At 44.1% G+C, this 20501-nt stretch overlaps 1 protein-coding gene across 1 annotated transcript in view; it reads right to left on the minus strand.

Moving 5' to 3' along the window:
• BOC (BOC cell adhesion associated, oncogene regulated) overlaps positions 1–20501 on the minus strand; it is a 76093-nt gene that overhangs the window by 36047 nt on the left and 19545 nt on the right. Inside the window, exons 2-3 of the mRNA XM_066619072.1 lie at positions 9917–10097; positions 8630–8908 (exon numbers count right to left, since the gene is read on the minus strand). Coding sequence (XP_066475169.1) covers positions 8630–8908; positions 9917–10001 — 364 coding nt within the window. The 5' untranslated portion in view covers positions 10002–10097. The remainder of the gene's footprint in view (positions 1–8629; positions 8909–9916; positions 10098–20501) is intronic.

A 20501-nucleotide genomic window follows, 5' to 3' on the forward strand; every position in this document is an offset into this window, starting at 1 on the left:
GCCAAAAGTTATCAAGAGCTATTTCCTAGGTTTCAAGACATGGGTGCCCTCTTTTCCAAATCATGGTACCTCAAGATCCACAGGAAAAGGAATACGTTAACAGCCATACATGTCTGTATTTAAAAACAAACTCTGTAATTACTTCTGAAGTCCTGCTGTTCTTACCACTGCAAAGATAAATATATTGTAATTCTAATATTACTTATCACTTGTCTATTAACACAAGTTTGAGTTGGGAGAGAACCCTGGACTTGTCTTTAAAAAGTAACTTGGAAAGTGTAACCAAGCTGCTTTACACATTCAAGATTTTGTAGTTAGATTGTGTGCTGTTTATAATGGATGAAGGGCTTATTCCAACACATGCATACCATACATATACATGGCAGAAAGCCAGAACCAATTGTGGCTTCCCACAACACTTATATGTAGTGAAAAAAATGTGTATCTGCCTCCCATAACAGAGAGTGCACTGCTGGTGCATAAAGTGAATTTCTTAGGGCGCAATCCTAACCCTTAATTTGCAAAATGTATGCAGTGTGCATGTATAAATTTCCAGATCACTATTCAGTGCTTCATCCTCCAGGCCATCCACCAGGCCTTTCCACCATCTCTTGATTAAAGCAAGCTGTAACTACATAATGAAAGAGAGGTGCTCTTCTTTTTTGAGCAGAGCAATGTGGCAGAATCAAGATGCCACTGCATGTATAACAGATAAAAGGAGCTAGTTATATATCAATCAGTGGCCTTCAATTTTTTCTAACAAAAAAATTAATTTGCTGGATGAGTGAAAGGGAACCTTAGCATGAGAAAAACAACAGGGTGTAACAAACTATAGCTTTATCTGGCAGACTGAGAGTAAAGCAGAGCTACTGCAAATAAAGCTTACCAGTCCTTGACCTGATGGTACTAGGAAGTTAACACCAACCTTCTGTAGGAAGCTTAGGAGAAATTCTTCAGCTGAGCTGGAACTAGGAATGTCTGTGTGTCTTCAGACCCAGTTGACATGTTGCTTTGAACAGGCACTGTTTCTCAGGGCCCATGAGGGGGATAAACAGAGTAATTTGTGCCTGGGCCCCTTTGGTTCCTAGGTCACAAAGGGGGCCCAGGAGTCAAAGCAGAGGCCCCAGAAATTTCCTTACATTTTCCAATCTCACCTGGAATCGCTTCCCACATGGGCTGGTAGGGGCCGGGCCTAGGAGAGGGGGGTAAAGGGGGTAATTTGTACCTGGGCCCAGGGTCAAAAAGGGGGCCCAAGAGCCAAATACTGCTACAGTAGGTCTTTGACTTGTGGATCTGCTTACCATGAAGGAGTGTATAGGAGCTCAGGGACACAGCTGTGGGGGTACAGCTGCTACAGAAGCAAGTTTTGGTATGCACAGGACACTTTCCATTCTTGTGTGAGCCTAAATACAATGATGCTAATTTTCTGCAATAATTTTCTATTCTATTATGCGCTGGCCTGGGAGGGTCGCAAATGTGCTGTAAAGCATGGTAAGCAGGGAGGAAGTGGGAGGAAGGCGTTCCTGGGCAGGGGGAGGGCGGGCGGTGGGTGGGTGGCCCTGGGGGTGGGTGGGTGGCCCTGGGGGTGGGTGGGTGGGGAAAGGGCATCAGTTATGCCAGATCCCAACCCCTGTTCCCGGAGAGAACGGAGTGACTTCGCCACTCCGCTCTCCTTGGACTTGAGCCACCAGAGGTCCAAGGAGACCCAAAGGGGTCAGTGGCTCCCAGGAGTAAGGGGAAAAGTTTCCCCTTGCCTCTGGCTAAGCCGCTTCTGGCCACTATCCTGCGCTGGATACAGCACAAGCCTCTTGGCTTGCCTATTCCAGTGCAGGATAGGATTGTGCCCTTAGTTCCTACTTAAGACACAAGAGTGCTTCATAAGTAGTGTACTTTTTCTGGGTTCTAATAAATGTGAAATCCATTTCACGCAGGATGTTAGCAAATCTCTTCAAGTTGAAATTGATACAAGCTCCTAGCACAGGATGCTTCCACTCATTTGTCAGACTAGTGAGGGTAGCATGTCACAGAAAATATGCCAGACATACACCTTGGCTACTTTATGCTGGTCCTGCTAGGCTACATGGCCTAGAAGCAAACAGTATAGACATTGGCTCCCGAAACATAAGGATTGTGACTGGTACCCTGATTCAAAGTATGTTCACTCACAGAACATGACTGCAAGTGCCACGGTTCCATTATCTGTACTTTCCTCACACACCTGAAATACATATTTCTCACATCTTCAGATAATTTGTGCTTCTGCCAGCAAGTGTCTCAAATACAATTTATATGCAAACACAAGTGCATACTCACATATTACATAGCTACCATACCATACGATACCCTCTTCACACACACTAACAGCCTTACAATGCATAAGCATATCTTTTGTTCTGCCTTCTAAACTAAAGTATGAATTATTTCATTTATCACTACATTATTATGATTAACTCAAAAACAATCCCATGTTTTTATTTCCTTCTCCCCCTCACTGTAATCCTACCCTGAAAATTCTTAGAGAATGAAAATGGTTTTTCAACATGGAGCCAACTTCTGTATCAAGGGACTTATCAGATTAGAGGCCCTGACAGAAGCAACATGAAGAATGAGGTTTTTTGTTGTTGAAGAGACAGCTGCAAATATGCTCAGGTTCCCAAAGATGTCTCTAAGCAGGGGTCACTGCCCACTGGCACTTTGCAAAGGCTCACACCCAGGTGTTTAATTTCATCTGAAGATTATTTTGTTGGTTTAATTTTCAGAATCTGAGAGACAGAGCATACAAATTAAGTATTCTTAAAGTGCCTAATAGGCATAATGAGTTATGTTAATAAACTTTTGGGACGGCTACAAAATGTAGATTTTAAGGGTAATCTGGTTTATAAAATAGCCTTTCTGTTCTTCAAATTACACGTATAACAGGTGTGCCCAAACCCCGGCCCTGGGGCCACTTGCAGCCCTTGAGGGCTCCCAATCAGGCCCACGGGGTGCCCCCAGTCTCCAATGAGCCTCTGGCCCTACGGAGACTTGCTGGAGCCCGTGCTGGCCCGATGCAACTGCACTCAGTGTGACGGCCAACTGTTCAACCTCTTGCGTGAGCTGTGGGATGAGGGCTCCCTTCATTGCTTGCTGTTTCTGTGATGCAGCAGCAGAAGCAGCAATGGAAAGGCTGGCCTTGCTTTGTGCAAGGCCCTGAGTTATTGCAAGACCTTCATTTATTCATATAAGTTCCATCTCTAAAATATTCATTTATGTAAATTTATTCAAATTTGAAATGTAAATTAATTTTTTTTCCTGGCCCCTGACACAGTGTCAGAGAGGTGGTGTGGCCCTCCTGCCAAAAAGTTTGGACACCCCTGACATATACAATAGCTAGTGAAATAGAGCAAATCATTGTTTTCAGAATTGTCTGTTCTTTCTTACTGTTCGTCTCAACTGGCCCTCTTTTAATACATTAGCAAACACATTGCTATTATTTAAACCAGTCTTAGGAGCAATAGCTGATAGTTTGGATTTGAAGCAGGATTTCCCTAGTTAGCTGGAGGCAGCAAAAGATGCATCCTGGAAGGAGGGGACATAGCACTAAAAATGCTGAATAAATACTGGGGAAAAGGCCAGAAAACTTTTCTATAGTGTTTGATTCAACTATTGAGTGTACAATTTGGGATCTTTCATTTCAGTTTACAGTCCAATCTATCGACATGCACCATCATATGTCCAACGCACACTGATGCAACAGCCCTACAAGCAGCGAAGTCTGCCTGCCAACAGGTGCATCACTGATCTGGTGCACTGCTGGAGAAATGCTGTGCTGATATAGCTTGGGTGCTGATACATTTCTGCCACTGGAGAGATGAAAATGTGGAGGAGACTGGGGCATAACATGATAGGGAGAGGAAGAACTGATGTATGCCTAACCCCTCCGAAGCACACACAAACCCCCCGAACAGACACACCACAAAGCAGGAAGAACACTGCACCAATGGCAGAGCTGGCATAGAAGAAATAAACCCATAGGTAGGGGTGTTATTTGGTGAAATAAAACAAAATGAAGCCAATGTTGGTCAATAAAATGAAATACAGTGATTTTTTAAATATTGCTAAATATCACCAAATTCAGCATGAGCTGATCTGACCAGCCATTCCTTCGCCTCTTCCACATGGGACAGTTGCAGGGGAACTGACAGCCATGCTGGCATGTGCCAGCAATGAAGCAAAGGGTATGGGGTGTATGTGGATGTACCTAGATTTGCAGGTCACCTTCATTAGGCACCCTGAGTCACATGCAAGCCCAATGACTGGCCCATGCAGAGCTCCCTCCAATAAATCCATGTGCTATAGTCTCCCAGCCAGGTGAGCAAGGTGTTAAATGTTGGATGAGGTGCTTTTTGCCTGTCTCCTGCAGTAGTGGGTGGTTAGAGAGCAGCAGCCCTGCCTCTCTTTCTTTTTGTTCCTGCCAAGGGTGTTTCTGAATAGTCATGCAAAAGTTGAGTGCCTTGCTGGTTAGGGCAAGTCCCTTGGGTGGGCTCAAACTTATCTTGCCTGGTTCTCATCCTGTGCCTTGTGCAGTGAGCTCCCAGCAACCTGCTGTGTCTGAGTGCTGTCGAGACTTCCCTTATGAATTGTCCCAGATCCTCCCCTGGCACAAAGGTTCCTTCCAGCTGATTAATGCTCCCATAGAGACCCCAACCTTTGCCTTGACAAGACTTGTGTGTTCATTTCACACAGCTGCCTCTTCCAAGGGAGCTATCTTTTTACCCTTCCTCTGCTCTGCTCAAGAAGTTATTCCTTAGTTGTTTTTGTTTGTATGAGTCGGAAAAGGGGATTTGGGATTCCTACCAGGTTTTTGCTTTTGCCCTAGTAGGTCCTACAGGGGATAGAGGTGCTGTGGCATTCTTGTGTCATGCTGCATCATGTTGTATGTATGTGTGTGTGTGATGCTCATGCAGACACAGGTGTGTGGTCCTTGGGGAATTTCCTTATGTTTGGCAGTGGGGCCGATTGCTGTGTTGCTCATTATTATGGGTTGGTGGTGTCAGTGGTCATCTGCTCCCACCCCATGCTCAGTTCACCCTTCTCTGGCTATCAACATTGAAGCTGGGTGGATGTGGGTTCCTGGATGTTGCACTAATGATATGCCAACACTGCACCAACATCAAACTGATGTCATACCAAAATCAGGATGCCACTATATGAATGATGGGTTGTGTCAGGGTCTCTAGGGACACTGTTGGCATTACTGGGAAGGGTTGCACCAGCATTACTGTGAGGGGTACACCAGCACTGTGTTGCCTGGATGGGCTTAGGATATGGCAATTATTGAGTCAGCACAGATGCATTGTCAGTGCAGATCCAAACAGGATTGGGCCGTGATACGATAACATGTTATTATGATTATATATGCTTGGAAGCTACTGCACAGTTCAGCTTCCAAAGACAGGGAACTGCTACACCTTAACTGCTTAAACAAGTTCTTCATACTCCGCTCTTTCCACACTTCCTTCCCCCTTGCCAAGGGCTATACAACACCAATTTATCTACACTTTTTATTTTAAAAATGATCTGCTCCAGGAATTATATGCTAGTCTCAACTAGTTCTTCAAAATAGCCTGAACAGGGACAAGTATGCCAATCAGCACTTTAGCACTAAAGGCAGGCACAAGTCCCAAGGCTAAAGTTCAGCTGCCAACATGTCAGAAATGTTGGCAAGGATAATCTTTTCAGACAGAGCCTCTGGGTAAGAGATAGGGTGATGTGTACACTAAGGTGACAAGTTTTCTTATGAGGAGATGGAGATAAATTCCTTAACACACACCCATTTTAATGGAACATTTTCATACATTTGAACTTATTTGGAAGAAAAAGTCTGAAAACATTTCTGATTTAACAATGGGTTTTTTTTTCAAATTTCCATTCAGATCCACTTTCTCAATATAGCTAAGGAAACCTTTCCACATCATATTTTCTTCTTTTATATTCCAAGTTTTCTCTCTTCCTGCAAGGAAGATGCTCTCCATCCAACCCCTTTCATTTCAAAAAATGATGGGATTTAAATTACAACTTCTTTTCCTGCTTGGAAAGATACACTAATGAATCATTAAATGCAGCTCTGTGGGTTATTAACAACTCTGGGCCTCCTGAGATATACCTATCTTCTCTTATCAGTTAATCAGTCTCAATGTTTCAAGTTGGATCTTGGAGAGATGGACATATTGTCACATAGGCCCACGTTCTTTCTGGCTTCATCTCTAGCCCTACCAAACTCTTAGGAGCACAATTGCCTATTTGTTCAAGGCTTTCCCTAAGCAGCACATTTGAGCTGAATGTACAGCAACCAGCAAGTGACAAAACTGGGATGTGCAAATTCTTTTCATGTTTTTTGAATATCAATGTTCAGTCACTATTCCTACTCAAGTCCCTGCATGCATGAGTGGGGAGCAAGGACATGCCATTGAGCCCTACCTCACACACCAACATACCAAATGAAGCCTGTCCCCCTATGATCACTGTTTGTCTGCAGGAACAAACAATGAACATAGGGAGAGACCCTACCTGTAACCAGCATTTGTTGCTGTGGATTAACATGGAGGACAGAGGATGGGGCTTTGTGCACATCATCTGTAGGGGCAGGGCTTGCAGATGTTCTCTTTCTGTTCTTTCCCAACTCAAACAAGAACACATGGGGAATAATGTGGAAAGAGGGATAATGTTAGCCTTACATTTGTGGCGGTGGGGAATCACCAGTTATGCCATGTATACCTGAAAGGGAGAACACTATGACTATATGTTATTTAAGCAAATTTCTTACAAGTATGCAAAGAAGAGTATCAAAGTATTGAGGAACACAAATGGGTAGCCCGATTGTATTGAGGGCTTATATTCTCACAGTGTTCCACTGTTAAGTCCTCTTATGGCATCATAATGGCATATCAAAGTAATGCACTGCGGGGTAGCCCACACAAGCGGCTGGAGGCTCTGCACATGTTCCCACAGGTCCTGGACACTGCGCTGGAGCAAGTAAGGGGTATTTCATAGTGGGATAAGAAGGACTGGAGAGAATTGGGATCAGTGCAGGCAGGGGGCATTTTGAGGGAAGGAGCAGCAGATCTCAGTGACACTAGTGCACACTGAATCCTATCCCTCTTCCTGGCTTGACACACCCATTGCCTCTTCTCAGACATGCCAGCAAAATAGCTGATGCAGGTCTGAGGAGACCCACTGATGCCCAGGCAGCCTACAGAGAGGTAAGTAAAAAATGAAAGTGACACTAGCGGATGCCTATCCCTCTTTTCCTGGCCTGACGCACACCTTGCCCCTTCTCAGACTTATGCCAGCAAAATAGCTAGGTCTGGGCAGACCCATTGATGACCAGATGGCCTACAGAGAGGTAAGTAAAAAATCTTTTTATTAATCTCTCCTAAGCCGCTTGTTCAATATATAACATCACTTGCTGCAACTATTGCTTTTTTTATTTTAATAAATATTTTGAATGCAGTTTCCACATCAACAAGTCCAAGTCGGATCTATGAACGAGGTTTTAACAACATTCAGGAGTAGTATAAGCTCAATGGTGGAGGCCTGTCTTTCTTCAGTAACTGGGACCGGATAGGAAAGCTGTCAGCCAGGTACTGAACAATGATAGCTTTGTCCAAATAAAAAACATTTCAGAGAACACAAGAGAGGCCCAAAAGCAAAACAACTGTGCTAAGAGGTAGAGCAAGCAGCGCCTTCCCAGTCACTCTTAAATGCAAACCATGCCCTGAGAAATCCCATCCACCTTTTCACTCCCCTCCTCTACGAGCCCACAAGCAAAACACAGCCCCCATTCTGCTCTGGAATGCACTCTCCGAAACTTAATCTAACTGCAGAGCTCAGTCCAAATCCCCTAAAGGCTTCAACCCAATGGCAGACCCCTCCTTCAGAGCACTAGAGCTGCTGTTCTATTATATTCTGCTTCTCCTTTTCTAACCCAGCCCAACCTAAACATTTCACTTCTGATTAATATCTTGATGACAAGCCAATAATTCTTGGCTGTGAAACAAAACCAGCCCCTGTTTTGCACAAATGCATCTCCTTCCGTTTTTCTAGGCATATCTCCTTTCTCTATTCCCTCCACACCGTGCGGTGCCCTGAAAAGGGAACCCTCTTTCTAGCCAAGAGCAGTTACAAGGAAGTCCTGTCCAATGACTAATACAGATAATAGAATTTGCCTCATGGACTTGATCTGTCAGAACTCTTGACACTTAAACAATGTCAGTATTCCAATTTGACTACACTGTTTACTCAGCAGGAACCATGGCCAAATGTGGGAGTGCCAATGTGAAATCAGATAAGCTCTAAGGTGCCTTCTTCACCCCAGTGAAAGATGTGCTTAAAATGAGCCTGGTGGTCAACCTGCTGCACATCTCTGAACAAAACATATGGCACAAGTATCAATTCAATAAAAAGTCAGGGTTCAAATCAGTGGCAGTGGCATCTTCTATGTTAAAAAGTGAAGCATGCCAAATAATATGTCCAACTTTAGAGATAATGTGGTGTGTATGAATTCATCCCACTTGCAGGTTGGATGGGCACAAAAAACCTAAAGGCAGTGTGTTATGTTTTGAAGGAAAGTAGTATAGTAGCTACTTACTGGCTAATGTCACCATGGCTGGGACGCTGGCAACAACACCTTCAGGCACACGGGCTATGCACTGGTACCGACCCACTGTGTGGTTGTTTAATGCTGTGATGGTGAGCAGCCTCTGACCAATGTAGATTCCCAGAACATCACCCATCTGAGACAGCTCTTTTCCATTCAGTCTCCAGGTAACATTTACTGTTAAAGGTTCGACTACACATCCCAGGCTCACCAGGCCCCCATACTTCTGGACAGTAGAAGCCGGCTGGACATTGACCTGAAGGGATTCACCTGCATAGAAGGAAAGCCAAGAAATCTTCATGAGCATTACTTGCTAAGGGGAAGCTAGCTCCTTTCATTGCAAATACTCCCGAACCCAGCCAGCTGCATTTTAAGCACCATTAAATTCTACACCTCTCATGCAAAATTGTTTAGGGAAGATTGTTTAGGGCAGATCCGCAACTCATCTGTGTGAACACCATAGTCCTGGCAGGCTAATTATATTAGACAGTTAGCTACTTTTAGGAAAAAGGATGAGAATACATACCATCAAAATACTGATTATTTTAGGGATATATCACAAGAACCACCCTAGTGTAGCCTGAACAAACATTCCCTGCTTTGGTTGTCCTGCTCCCTCTGACCTGCCCACCACCTGCCATCTCTACCCACAAGTTCTCTATCTTGTTATATTTCAGAGGAGAGAGAGAGAGAGAGTAGATATGCTCACACACCATAATGCTGCAATTTGTACGTATTTCCACCCAGAGAAACACAGCACTGCCTTATGGGGACTGCTTAGAGTGCCACAAGTGAGTAGGCAATGGCAAGGGTGGCATAACTGCCCTGCAGGATCAGAACAAAGGCCCATCTCAGTCCTGTACTCTGTTTTAACAGGATCAGCCTGAAAAGCTCATATAGGGGCCATAATGGAAGTATCTTGTTATTTTGGTCTCATCACCAGGGACCAATCAGAGGTATACTGCTTCTGATTTTGGTGGATTTGCCATTTGTTCACACGGGGTGGCTGCTACTCACTCCAGGTCAAGAAATTAATTGCATGGTTGTTAATGATTTCCAAATGTTGACAAAGAATTCACAAGTAGTCAGGGAGCCATCTGAGTAAGAGTCAGACAACTGGAAGTGACTGTTGAAAGCAGTGCTACAAAAGATGACTGAGGGGGTGGCAAATATGAATATGGTTGTGGGACCAGTTCTTTGAAGAAATGGAATTACAGGCAACTCCCTAGAACCAGTATCAACAATATCAGGGCAAAACTAAAAATACAAAACACTTACCTAAGCGTGCAAGGCAACCAGCAGATGCAAAAAGCAAATAGGCAATAGCGGTCATTGGTCTTTTCCCCCCTGATATCATTGTCATCCCATGCAGAGGAGTTTGAAGCAAAAGAAATTAAGTGGGGTTCCCATAAGCTGACCCAAAGGACTTCAGGTTGGAAATTCAACTTCCTTGGGCACCCTGAATGATAGAAAGACAAAAAAAATTGATTAGTCCACAGAAAGGACAATCATATTTCCAGGTTACATCAACTTTCTACACAGCCAGTAACCAGTCTCTTGAGGGTGAACCTACAAGTTATAAGTAGAGATGGGAGAAAACAGTTTAATTTTTTCATGGATTTCAGTGTTTCCCAAAAGTTAGAAGTGCAGGAAGTGGTGTTACACATTTTTATTCAAAATTCACAACATAATTATAAAGGACAATTGCTTTAAAATTGTATTAGGTAGGTGAAATAGGTAGTAAAGTGTCAGCAGATGCAGCTAGTCATTGCCCATGCATCCCCCCTTAAATAATAAATAAAATCCAAATAAAATGGGGTATGGCTTTTTTTTTTTTTTTGCAGTTTTTGTTTTTACAAAAAAGAGAAATACCCAAAGCGATGTTATGTGTTTTTTAATTTAGTTATCACCTTTTTCTAGTTACAACATAATCATGGGGTTCCAACCTCATATTGTACCTCTTAACACTAATGTGAGTTGAGGCAGGGTGCTTAATTTACACACTAACTTTTTTAAAGTGTTTCCTCTGCCAAACCCTGAGGTATGGACTAAGTCTGACCGGGGAAAAAACTGCTTGGGAGAAGGCGTTTGTACAGGAGAATTGGAAGGCTTAGGAAGAGTTTCTACCCAATCCTATGCAACTTACTCAGAAGTAAGATCCACTGTATTCAATAGAACCTACTCTCAAGTAAGCATGTATTGGATTGCAGCCTGAGCCACTGCACTCCATGCCCTCCAAATCTCCCCTACAAATGTTTGTCCAATCCCAGCATTTGTGTTGCCTCAGTTGAGTTTAGGAATGAGTATTTGTCAAGGTCATAATGTATACGTTTGCTCCGGGAGTGGCTACTTCCAAATACTTCTGTGAAATGATTCAACCATACAAGACAGCAGGAAAGTATGGGTGAGTTTGCTTTCTGCTAAGAACAATCTAAACTACAGCCATATACAAGTATGAAAAATGTTTCCTACTGCTTGTTCCACAGTTCTTACATTACTTAAGAAATATGTGTCCACTCTCTTTAAACACGCAGATTTCCTCCCAGAGCTTTTATTAAGCTGCAGAGTCTTAGGACACAATTCTAAGCAGGTCTACTCAGAAGTAAGTCCTATCTTGTTCAATGGGGCTTACTCTCAGGAAAGTGTGTTTAGGATTGCAGCCATAATCTCTTAGGCTGTTTTCACAAGTGATACTCTGTGTCAATACTTCCTTACACCTCTTATATAAACTGTATTAGGTAGAATATACATTAGAAATAAAAATGTTTCACTTTCTACACCACACTAAAGCAGCACTACTGAATAACAGCCCAATCCTGAGCTGCCCAGGGCGCCCAGGCTCCCAGGCTCATTGGCACCGAGGAGGGCTGCTGCCAAATCCAGCGCCTCCTGCACTACCGCGGGAGGCACCTCGAGAGAAGGGGATGTTTGTACCCTTCCCCCAAGTAAGGTAAGCAGCCCCGCAATGGGGCTACTGACTTTACCATCTGCGGTAAGGAAAAGGCGCTCGTGAAGGGCGTGCAGCCCTCCATGAGCACCCTGGATCCTCCTCCTGTCCGCCCACCCCCCCGCACGCCTCCTATCCGCCCTCTCTCCGCCCCCCCGCTAGCCTTCCCCCTCCCTGGAATGCCTCCTCCCGCCCCCGCCTACCGTTCCGCAGCCTGGCGGTCTGGGAGACCGCTGAGCCGCGGGAGCTGTGCAGCCACCCGGCGCTAGCCCAGCACCAGCCCATGTTGGGCTAGCACGGGCGGGAGCTAGCAAACGTGCGGGAACCTGAACGTGCCTTATGGAGCTGTGCCGCCGACCACAGGATTGGGCTCTTAGTGTGCACAAATAGAATGCAAGAGGCTGTAAAATGCTTTTGGTGTCATGTGGGAAAAACACCCTCAGCCTTCTCAAATGATGAGTAGCATATATCCCCTGTCATATTGTTCCCCTTCTTTGTACCAATTTCCGTTCCACTGAAATTGATTTAAATAAGCAAGTATTGAAGTCAAAAATCCCCTGTGATTTTCTGGGACAAAAGTCTTAAAACATTAGAACTATACAAATTCTCCCGATATCCACCCTGCCATGCCAATTGGCACAACTGAAGGGTGAAGAAGATAACGACACTACAAATATAGATCTTACTGCCTCTTTGACAGCACAAAGAAAAGAACATATGCACCAGATACTAAACAGACATGATGCTTACATACTACAGCAAGGAAAATATTTTACAATGAAATGATGGCACAATCCTAATTGGCTGTAGCACCGGCACAGGCTGTCAAGCAGGTTGCAACAGTCTAGCAATTCGGTGCACTAGCAGGAAGGCCGATGCCATCCTGTTCCCAGAGGAAACATGCACTAGAGCAGTGAAGAACTGTTTTGACCAGCGCAGGGGTGGAGGGGGAGAGTGGGGAGAAGGTGAGGTTGGGCAAATTAGGTCCCATGAGGGAGTGGAATTGGCAGTGCTGGCGCACGCTGAATCCTAACCCCCTTCCAGAGCCTAAAACCCCAACATGGGGCAATTCAGACATGCGCTGGCAGTTTAGCAGGCGCAAATCCAAGTTGCCCCACTAAGCAGCCTGGGGCTTTATCTGGGATAATTAGAATGAATGTCCCCCCCCAACCTCAAAGAGACCTCCAGTTTGTGCTTAAGATGCAGTGCAGCTATACTGGCCCCACTGCATCTGCACAGTTGGGCTGTAAGATACATAGTTTCTAATGACAGCATTCTAGAAAACATAAGATGTATTCATAGTACAGATGTGAATTTTCAACCATACAGATTTAGGATTGACTTTTTAAACACACACACACACACACTCCATTTTTTCTAACTATGTCTTAATTGCATTGCAAGATTTGAGAGCATGCTTGGAGGTTTTCACATTTGGACTTAACCTTTCAAAAATAAGATCATATTACAGAAGAAAGCATAGCACCATCAACCATGGTATCCTTCTGAGTTGACTGGTTGAGCTGGGGCTGAAGGTTCAGGTTCCAGAATTTGATGCTGGGGGGGGGGGGGATACCTGCTCAGTGCCCTCACAGTTACAGTGTGGGGTGCTGCAAGGTTCATTCTATCCCCCATGCTTTTTAACAACTACAAGAAACCACTGGGGGAAAGGGAAATCATCAGGGGATTTGTGGTGGGATGTTACCAATATGCTGACGACACCCAATTATCTCCTCCTGCCATCTCACAGCAGGGAGACTGTGGAGGTCCTGGGATGCTGCCTGGAGACAGTTGGGGTCTGGATGAGGGCCAAAAGGTTGAGACTGAACCCACTAGAAAAGACTGAAGTTCTCCTGGTCAGGAAATCATTGATGCAGGAACTGAGAACTACCCACTATGAATAGTGTCTCACTCCCTCTACAAGAACAGGTATGCAGTCTAGGAGTGCCCCTGGACTCGCAACTCTCTCTGGAGAACCAGGCGGCAGTGGTGGCTATGAATGCATTTGCCCAGCTTCGACTGGTGCGCCAACTGTGACCATTCTTGAGCCAATCCAACTTGGCCATGCCCAAGTGACTTCAAGACTGGACTACTGTAATGTGCTGTATGTGGGACTACCCTCGAGGGCAGTTTGGAAGCTGCAATTAGTGCAAAATGCAGTGACCTGGCGCCACAGCTATGGAATTCCAGGGGGAATTAAAAACTTCCAGGGGAATTAAGAACTACTTCCCTCACAGTTTTTCGGGAAAGGAGCAGAACATACCTGTTTCGTCTGGCATTTGGCTGTTTGCTGTCTATGCCTTCTTGAATAGTGTGGTGATTTGACTGCTTCCCTGGACTAATTTGTCCGTCCATCCCCCCAAGGGCTCACCAATATTCAGGTTTTGCTTTGTTTTTATGCTTTCTCTTTTTAAAAATGTTTTAGTGTTTAACTAGTAAAATTAATGTTTAATGGCTTGTTATGTGTTTTTTTTTTTTCATTTTCTTCTTCTTTTCTTCCCTTATTGTTTTGATGCATTGTATATTTATTATGGAGCTCAGCTCTATAAGCAGCCTTGGGCCACTGCTTCAGCAATAAATTTTTCAAATAATAATTTTCAACTTTAATTTAGGCACTTCATATCCTAGCATGACATCTCTTTCTAACAAGGCAGTTGTATTATAGTCATAGCCAACACTCTGTTACTTTATCTGCCAGTTTTTTTATGGACCAATTCCAATCAAGTTGGCATCTTATGAGTGCATACACATAGAAATATGATGGAAACAATTATTTACTTATCTTTTTTAGAGACATATTCATAAGCAGGACCAGACAGGAATCCAGGATCTTGCTGTAAAACTAATTCCAGTTTATACACAATTCATGCAAACTTACCTGATCACTTCAAAAAATTATTCCACAGGCAACGTATTTAATTTCAAAAGACACTTTAAACATGGTTCAGTCAAATTATAGCATCTCAAGTCACTTTGATTTAAACACATGCACTATTCTTCCACTGAAATGAATGGGACTTAACTGCTTTTCTGCTGAGGGGTTGCATCCTGAATTATCTCATCAGTAAAAATCTGTGACAATAAAAATCACGCTGTCTTCCAAAAGAACAACACGACTTCTTCTGGATTGGGGAATGGAACAAAAAATCCAACAACAACTTTGTTTTTATAAATTCCTTCCTGTCAATTTCCTGTCCTGGGCATCAAAGTCAGTTTCAGTAAATCAAAGGGCTAAGGAGCTCTTAGGGGAGTGAGATGAAGGAGGCGTGAATCAGATACATGGGGTATAAAAGCTAACAGCAAGTCTCTCCTTCCAAGGTGGGTTGGAGTTGGGGGAAAAAATTGGTATATATTGTAGACAACAAGATGAGGGAAAGGAAGATGCAGGAAGCCCTATGATTCTAATGCTGGCAGCACAAAGGTGTTTGCTGATTAGACTCTGAAGGTTTTATTGAGGAAATGCTGCCTGCAGCTCCAGACCCCCTGTTGCTTAAATACGGGCCAGTTGGGCAATTCTTGTTACTACCACACCATCGGAAATTTATGAGGAAGGTCCTAAATGAAAAACAGTCCTTCTTTCAGCTGCTGGGCATGAGCACACCCTTTGCAGCACTGGGAGGAAAGGATGCAGGAGGATGGGGTAGAGAAAGAAGGTGTTCAGAAAAGGCAAAAAGAGAAGTCAGATGGGGAAGCAGAATTGTCAAAGCTGTAAGATGGTTTCCTGTTTAAGGGCAAATGCAATTCTGGTAGGAATTCAGCCTCTCCAATGAAAGGGTTTAACTAAACTATAAAGCTGAATGACCAATCCTATGGAGCCACTGTGCTACTAGAACACACATTATGGAGGTGCCATGTGCTTTACAGCAGCTGCAAAATGTGACCCACCATTCTGCGCAGCTGGACCACCACCACAAACAGTGAGCAGTGCCAGCCCGACAACAGTGGCTTCCCTGGAGGCCCTGGCACTGGTATGGGAGTTGCAGGGGTGAATCATGGGCAGGGAAGGGAGAACCACGGGTGTTTCTAGGTGGGGGGGAGGAGGAACCAGGGGTGGGAAGGAAGCAGGGGTGATCAGATTGGTACAGGAGAGAACAGGTTTAAAGCAACCTAAAGGAAAACGTTTAATGAACTGTCATAGGAACACACAAAGCTACCTTATATTGAGTCAGATTATTGGTCTGTTGAGTTTAGTATCACCGACCCTGACTTGCAGCAGTTCTCAGACAGGAAACTTCATCTGCCCTACCTGGATATGTCAAGGATTAAATTTGGGGCCTTCTGCAGGGAAAGCAGGTGTTCTTCCATTGAGCTATGGCTACTTCTTTATCAAACAACAAAATAGGTTGAATTTGTGTTTTGCCGCTGTTGTTAGTGTTTGAATGGAGTCATTTTAAGAGGTTAATCTATGTTCTATATTCATTATGCATAAGTTCTCTATTAGCAACAAGCTGTTGAGCTACATCTGAAAATTGGTATCACCTGGAAAGTTTCAAGGCTGTATTTTTAAAACAAACCATATATAATGTACTGGTCCTTCCAAAAATCTCATCTGGTGGAAGTGGAATCTTGGACAGAGTTTTAGGGAAGCCATGTTCAAAACTAACTGAAGACCAGCAGCACCTTTTCACTCTTTTGAGGCTGAAAAATGCTAGAAAAGAAATCTGCCAAAATAACAGACCAAGAGTGTAAAGCCATCCATTAATCTTTTCTATTTTGGTGACATTTACAAGACATTGAGCCAGCAGATCAACTCACAATGCCTTGGGCATTGGACTTGGCAAAGGAAAGGCAGGGTAAACATTTTTTTTTAAATAAACATCAGCCTCAGCAACACCATTCTCTGGAGGATGGACTCATTAAAGCATAAAACAAACAAAAACAAGCAACCCCAAATACTTTAGAAGTAGTGAAATTCTACTACTTGATTTACATCTAGATGTAACATCAGATTCAAAAGTTGGTCTTTTTGGATTTCCTATGATTTTGTATCTTGTCATATATTATCTTGCTTTTGTACTTATCAGTCTGCTTCACTTGCTGTTTCCTGTAAGCTGTGTGGCAACACAGCTATAACAGAAGCCAAGTGCAGCTGAAGTTACCACACACCTGTGTCTTCCCTTTGTTCTCTTATCTTCCACCCTCCAGCTTGTTCTCTGGGATTGTTGTCTTATTCCCTCCCTCCATGAAGCCTGCTGGAGGAAAGCCAGGCGTATTTGCAGATTGATGATAGCAATGATGGTTCTATTGGCTTCTATCTCCTTCCCCTTCCCTCAATGTGGTATTGGCCACCAAAAGAAGCCAGGTGTGCATGCTGTATTACAGGATGTAGTTCTGTTCATGCCATCTCCATGCCATCACCCTTGCTGCCTGAGCCATTCCAAGCAGCAACAGCAATTTGGAGGAGATGCCTCTACTTTGCTGTTGCGCTTGGAATGGTTCCAATGGTGTGGGGGAGGGGCAGCTTACAGGGCACACCCTGAAAAACTTAGCGCTTTGCCCACCCCTCTAGGAACACAACTGAACAATGCTTTATATTGTTGAACTTCGAACAAAATGTCATTTTTGTTTTCTCAGTCTTTACAATTAGATCTTTATTGTACATTTTTATTATTGTTAACCACCTTGCATGTTTGTTGGTGATGGTAAAATAGGGCATAAAATAAATGCATGAATAAACTAAATGAATGGGGAAAGTAACATGAATGGAACACAACTGTACAAAATAATGAAAAGGAACAAAATAACCAAGTCATACAATTGGACTAAGAGCACAAACCCAGGCATGTCTACTCAGAAGTAAGTTCCATTAAATTCAATAGGACTTACTTCCAGGGAAAAGTGTATAGGAGTGCAGCCTTACGGCCCAATCCTATCCAACTTTCCAGCAGCGGTGCAGCCTCAATGCAGCCCCGAGGTAAGGGAACAAATGTTCCTATACCTTTAGGAGGCCTCCAGGACTGCCTCACCAGCACAGGATGCAGTGCATACCCCATTGGCGCAGCAGCAGCAGCACCAGAAAATTGGATAGGATTGGGCCCTTAGTTGTCAAGTGACTGGACAAAACCAAATGTGTGTTACATTTGCCTCAATGTTAGTCAATGGGTCAATATTAAAAGTACATACATTCAAAGTATTACTTAGCTGTTTTGCTAGTTTAGATGAAATGTTTGCTAAATATTTCTCAATTCACTATCACTGCAAAATGTCAGGACACTTACAACTACCATCCAACTCTACAGCTGTATTGGCAGAATAGGAAGCTTGCTGGTGAAAGCAAATGAATTCTCTCTTGCCCAAAAAACAATGTTGCCATATGAAGGAAGGCTGCTTTGTCAAATTCACTATGGAACAGATACAAGTAGGCCTTAACCAAAAGCAGTTGTAGGATTCTTCTGTCATGCGTGGTATCAATTACCTTCTTTATCCTCCTAACAAAAGACAGAGCATCATGCTCTAGGGCAGGGGTGCTCACACTTTTTTGGCTCGAGAGCTACTTTGAAACCCAGCAAGGCCCGGAGATCTACCAGAGTTTTTTTACAATGTTTGCGCCATCATAACATATAACATTTATGTGTACAATGTATGTTGGTGTACCTTGAGCCCCACTGAGTATAACAGGACTTACTCCTGAGTAGACATGCCTAGGATTAGGCTGTGAGGCTGCAATCCTAGCCACACTTACCTGGGAGTAAGCCCCATTGAGTACAATGGGCCTTACCCCCGGCGTTTCCTCCCAGAGGCACCTGAAGGGGGGGGATCGGCACTCCGCGATCTACTCATTTTGCCAGTAGATCGCGATCCACCTATTGAGCACCCCTGCTCTAGGGAATGCTCAGAGCACACTCTCCGTCCCCCACACGCGGTGAAACTCGCCTCAGCTCTAGGAAGGATAAGATCTTCTTGCTAAAGTGGGAAGCAAGAAAAAAAAAATTCCACTTCCTTTCTTCTATATATTGCTCCCCCCACAACCCCACACACTTAATTTTCACTCCTCTCCCCTCTTCAATTCTGTATAAATTCAATTTGACAACCCTGCTAATTGGATAAACGTTGCTCCCTGTGCTCCTTTAAAGCAGTTCTCTTTTCTTTTCTTGTTTTTGGAGGGCGATTGTGGCTGTTCTTTAACATGAATTCCATCTGCTTTATTTCTCCTCTCCCTATTCAATATCCTTCCTGAATATTTATGAAGTGTTTGCCACCCCCTTCCAACCTTCCCTCTTTCCTAGCCCCTTTTACTCCATCTCGCCACCCTCCGTCCCTCCTTTACCCCAGCAAGCCCACTCCCTCCCATGTCCCTTCTTCCTTCCCAGCCGGGCTCAGTTATTCCCCTCTCCTATCTCTCATTGCCCTGAACAATAACCTTCCAAGCGCACCCCCCCACCCCGTTTAGATAAACACAGGCAGTGTCAAGTGTGAGGAGAAGGGGGGAGGGAGTTCAACTGCCAGTCAAGCCTCAGGCCTTCAATGAGGCCTAGAGGCCTACCCTAATCTGCTGCATGCTTGCCATATGGGAGCTGTGTTGCCCTGGGAAACACTAACAGGCAGAACGGAGCTTAATAGAGTCCATATTCATTGTAATGCAGTGAGATGGCTCGAGGGACTATTGCCCCTTGGGTCTGTTTTCATTCTTCTGTTCCCTCTCTTTCTTTTTTTCCCCCCTCCCTTTTCTCTTTCTTGCCTCTTTTCAAAAGACAAGGTCCCTGGAGAGTTCTAATCTGGAGAGGCTGGGGCTTAGAGAAGGGACAGGGTTTGGTGCTTATGGACGGGAAGAAAGATGGCTGGGAAGATGAGGAAGTGGCGTGAACAGCAGAGGAGCAACCAATAAGCATGCTGTGGGCCAGCTGTCAAGATATGAGCAATGTCTACTCTTCGCGCGAATACCTGCACCCAGAGATGGCCAGGGTGCGTTTCACCGCACACGTCCTGACACCACTGACAGTCAGGGATGTCTTTATACAAGACTTCAATGGAGGGTGGATACAGATGACCATTTAACAAGTGGTAGCTGACTAGAAGTATGCATGAAACCATAGGAAACTGTTCAGCCAAGCGATGAGGCAAATTTTATGAGACCCATGACACCTTGGATTTCTGGTGGGATGCAGGTGTGTGGTAAAATTTTCCCCACCACTTGGGAGGCAGTTAAGACCTGTTACAGAGTATTCTGTAATAAACAACGTAGCAGCTGTCCATTCAGCTAGAATGGACCAGAAAATGTCTCCAGAAATGCAAAGCAAATACTGTCACTAAATACAGGTTCAGAGCTGCAGAAGATGACAAATCTTTTGCCTCTCCACAAGTTACAAAAGTTCCATTAACCAGGAGCTAGCCCTGCAGTCAGGGCTGGCCCATCCATGCGGCCAACTGAACTGGTCACCTCAGGCAGCAGACTGATGGAGGGAGTTCATCTCCAGCCTCCTACTTGCCTTCACTGCTCCTCTTCCTCTTTCCACTCCTTGGATTGGAAAAGGAAGAGGAGGGCAGGGAAGAAAAGGACATGTGGAAGGAAGGACACTGCTGGGCTAGAATACATTAAGGAGGAGCAGAGGCTGGCATGGTATCAAGTAAGGGGGGCAGCATTTAGCATGCTGCTTCAAGAAATCTTCGGTCAACCCTCTTGGTAGTAAAAGATCAAATATACATTTTTTCCTATTCTATATATAACAAAAGCTTTCTTCCTTCAGTTAATGATCACATTGCTCAATAACTTCAGAGAGAACAAATAACTCTAAAGCACTTGCATGAGGGTTGATGAACTGACCCCCCCCCCACAAAACTGTCACATTACATACTTCTTAATATTGTACTGTAAATCTTACCAGATTTCAAGCAGTTATGAAACAAAATCTAGTCCTTCCTGCCCCACTACAATTTCCAAGAAAATAGAAAATGCTTATCTTATAAAACAGACAATAA

Source organism: Tiliqua scincoides, chromosome 3, assembly GCF_035046505.1.
Source record: "Tiliqua scincoides isolate rTilSci1 chromosome 3, rTilSci1.hap2, whole genome shotgun sequence".
Classification (NCBI taxonomy): domain Eukaryota; kingdom Metazoa; phylum Chordata; class Lepidosauria; order Squamata; family Scincidae; genus Tiliqua; species Tiliqua scincoides.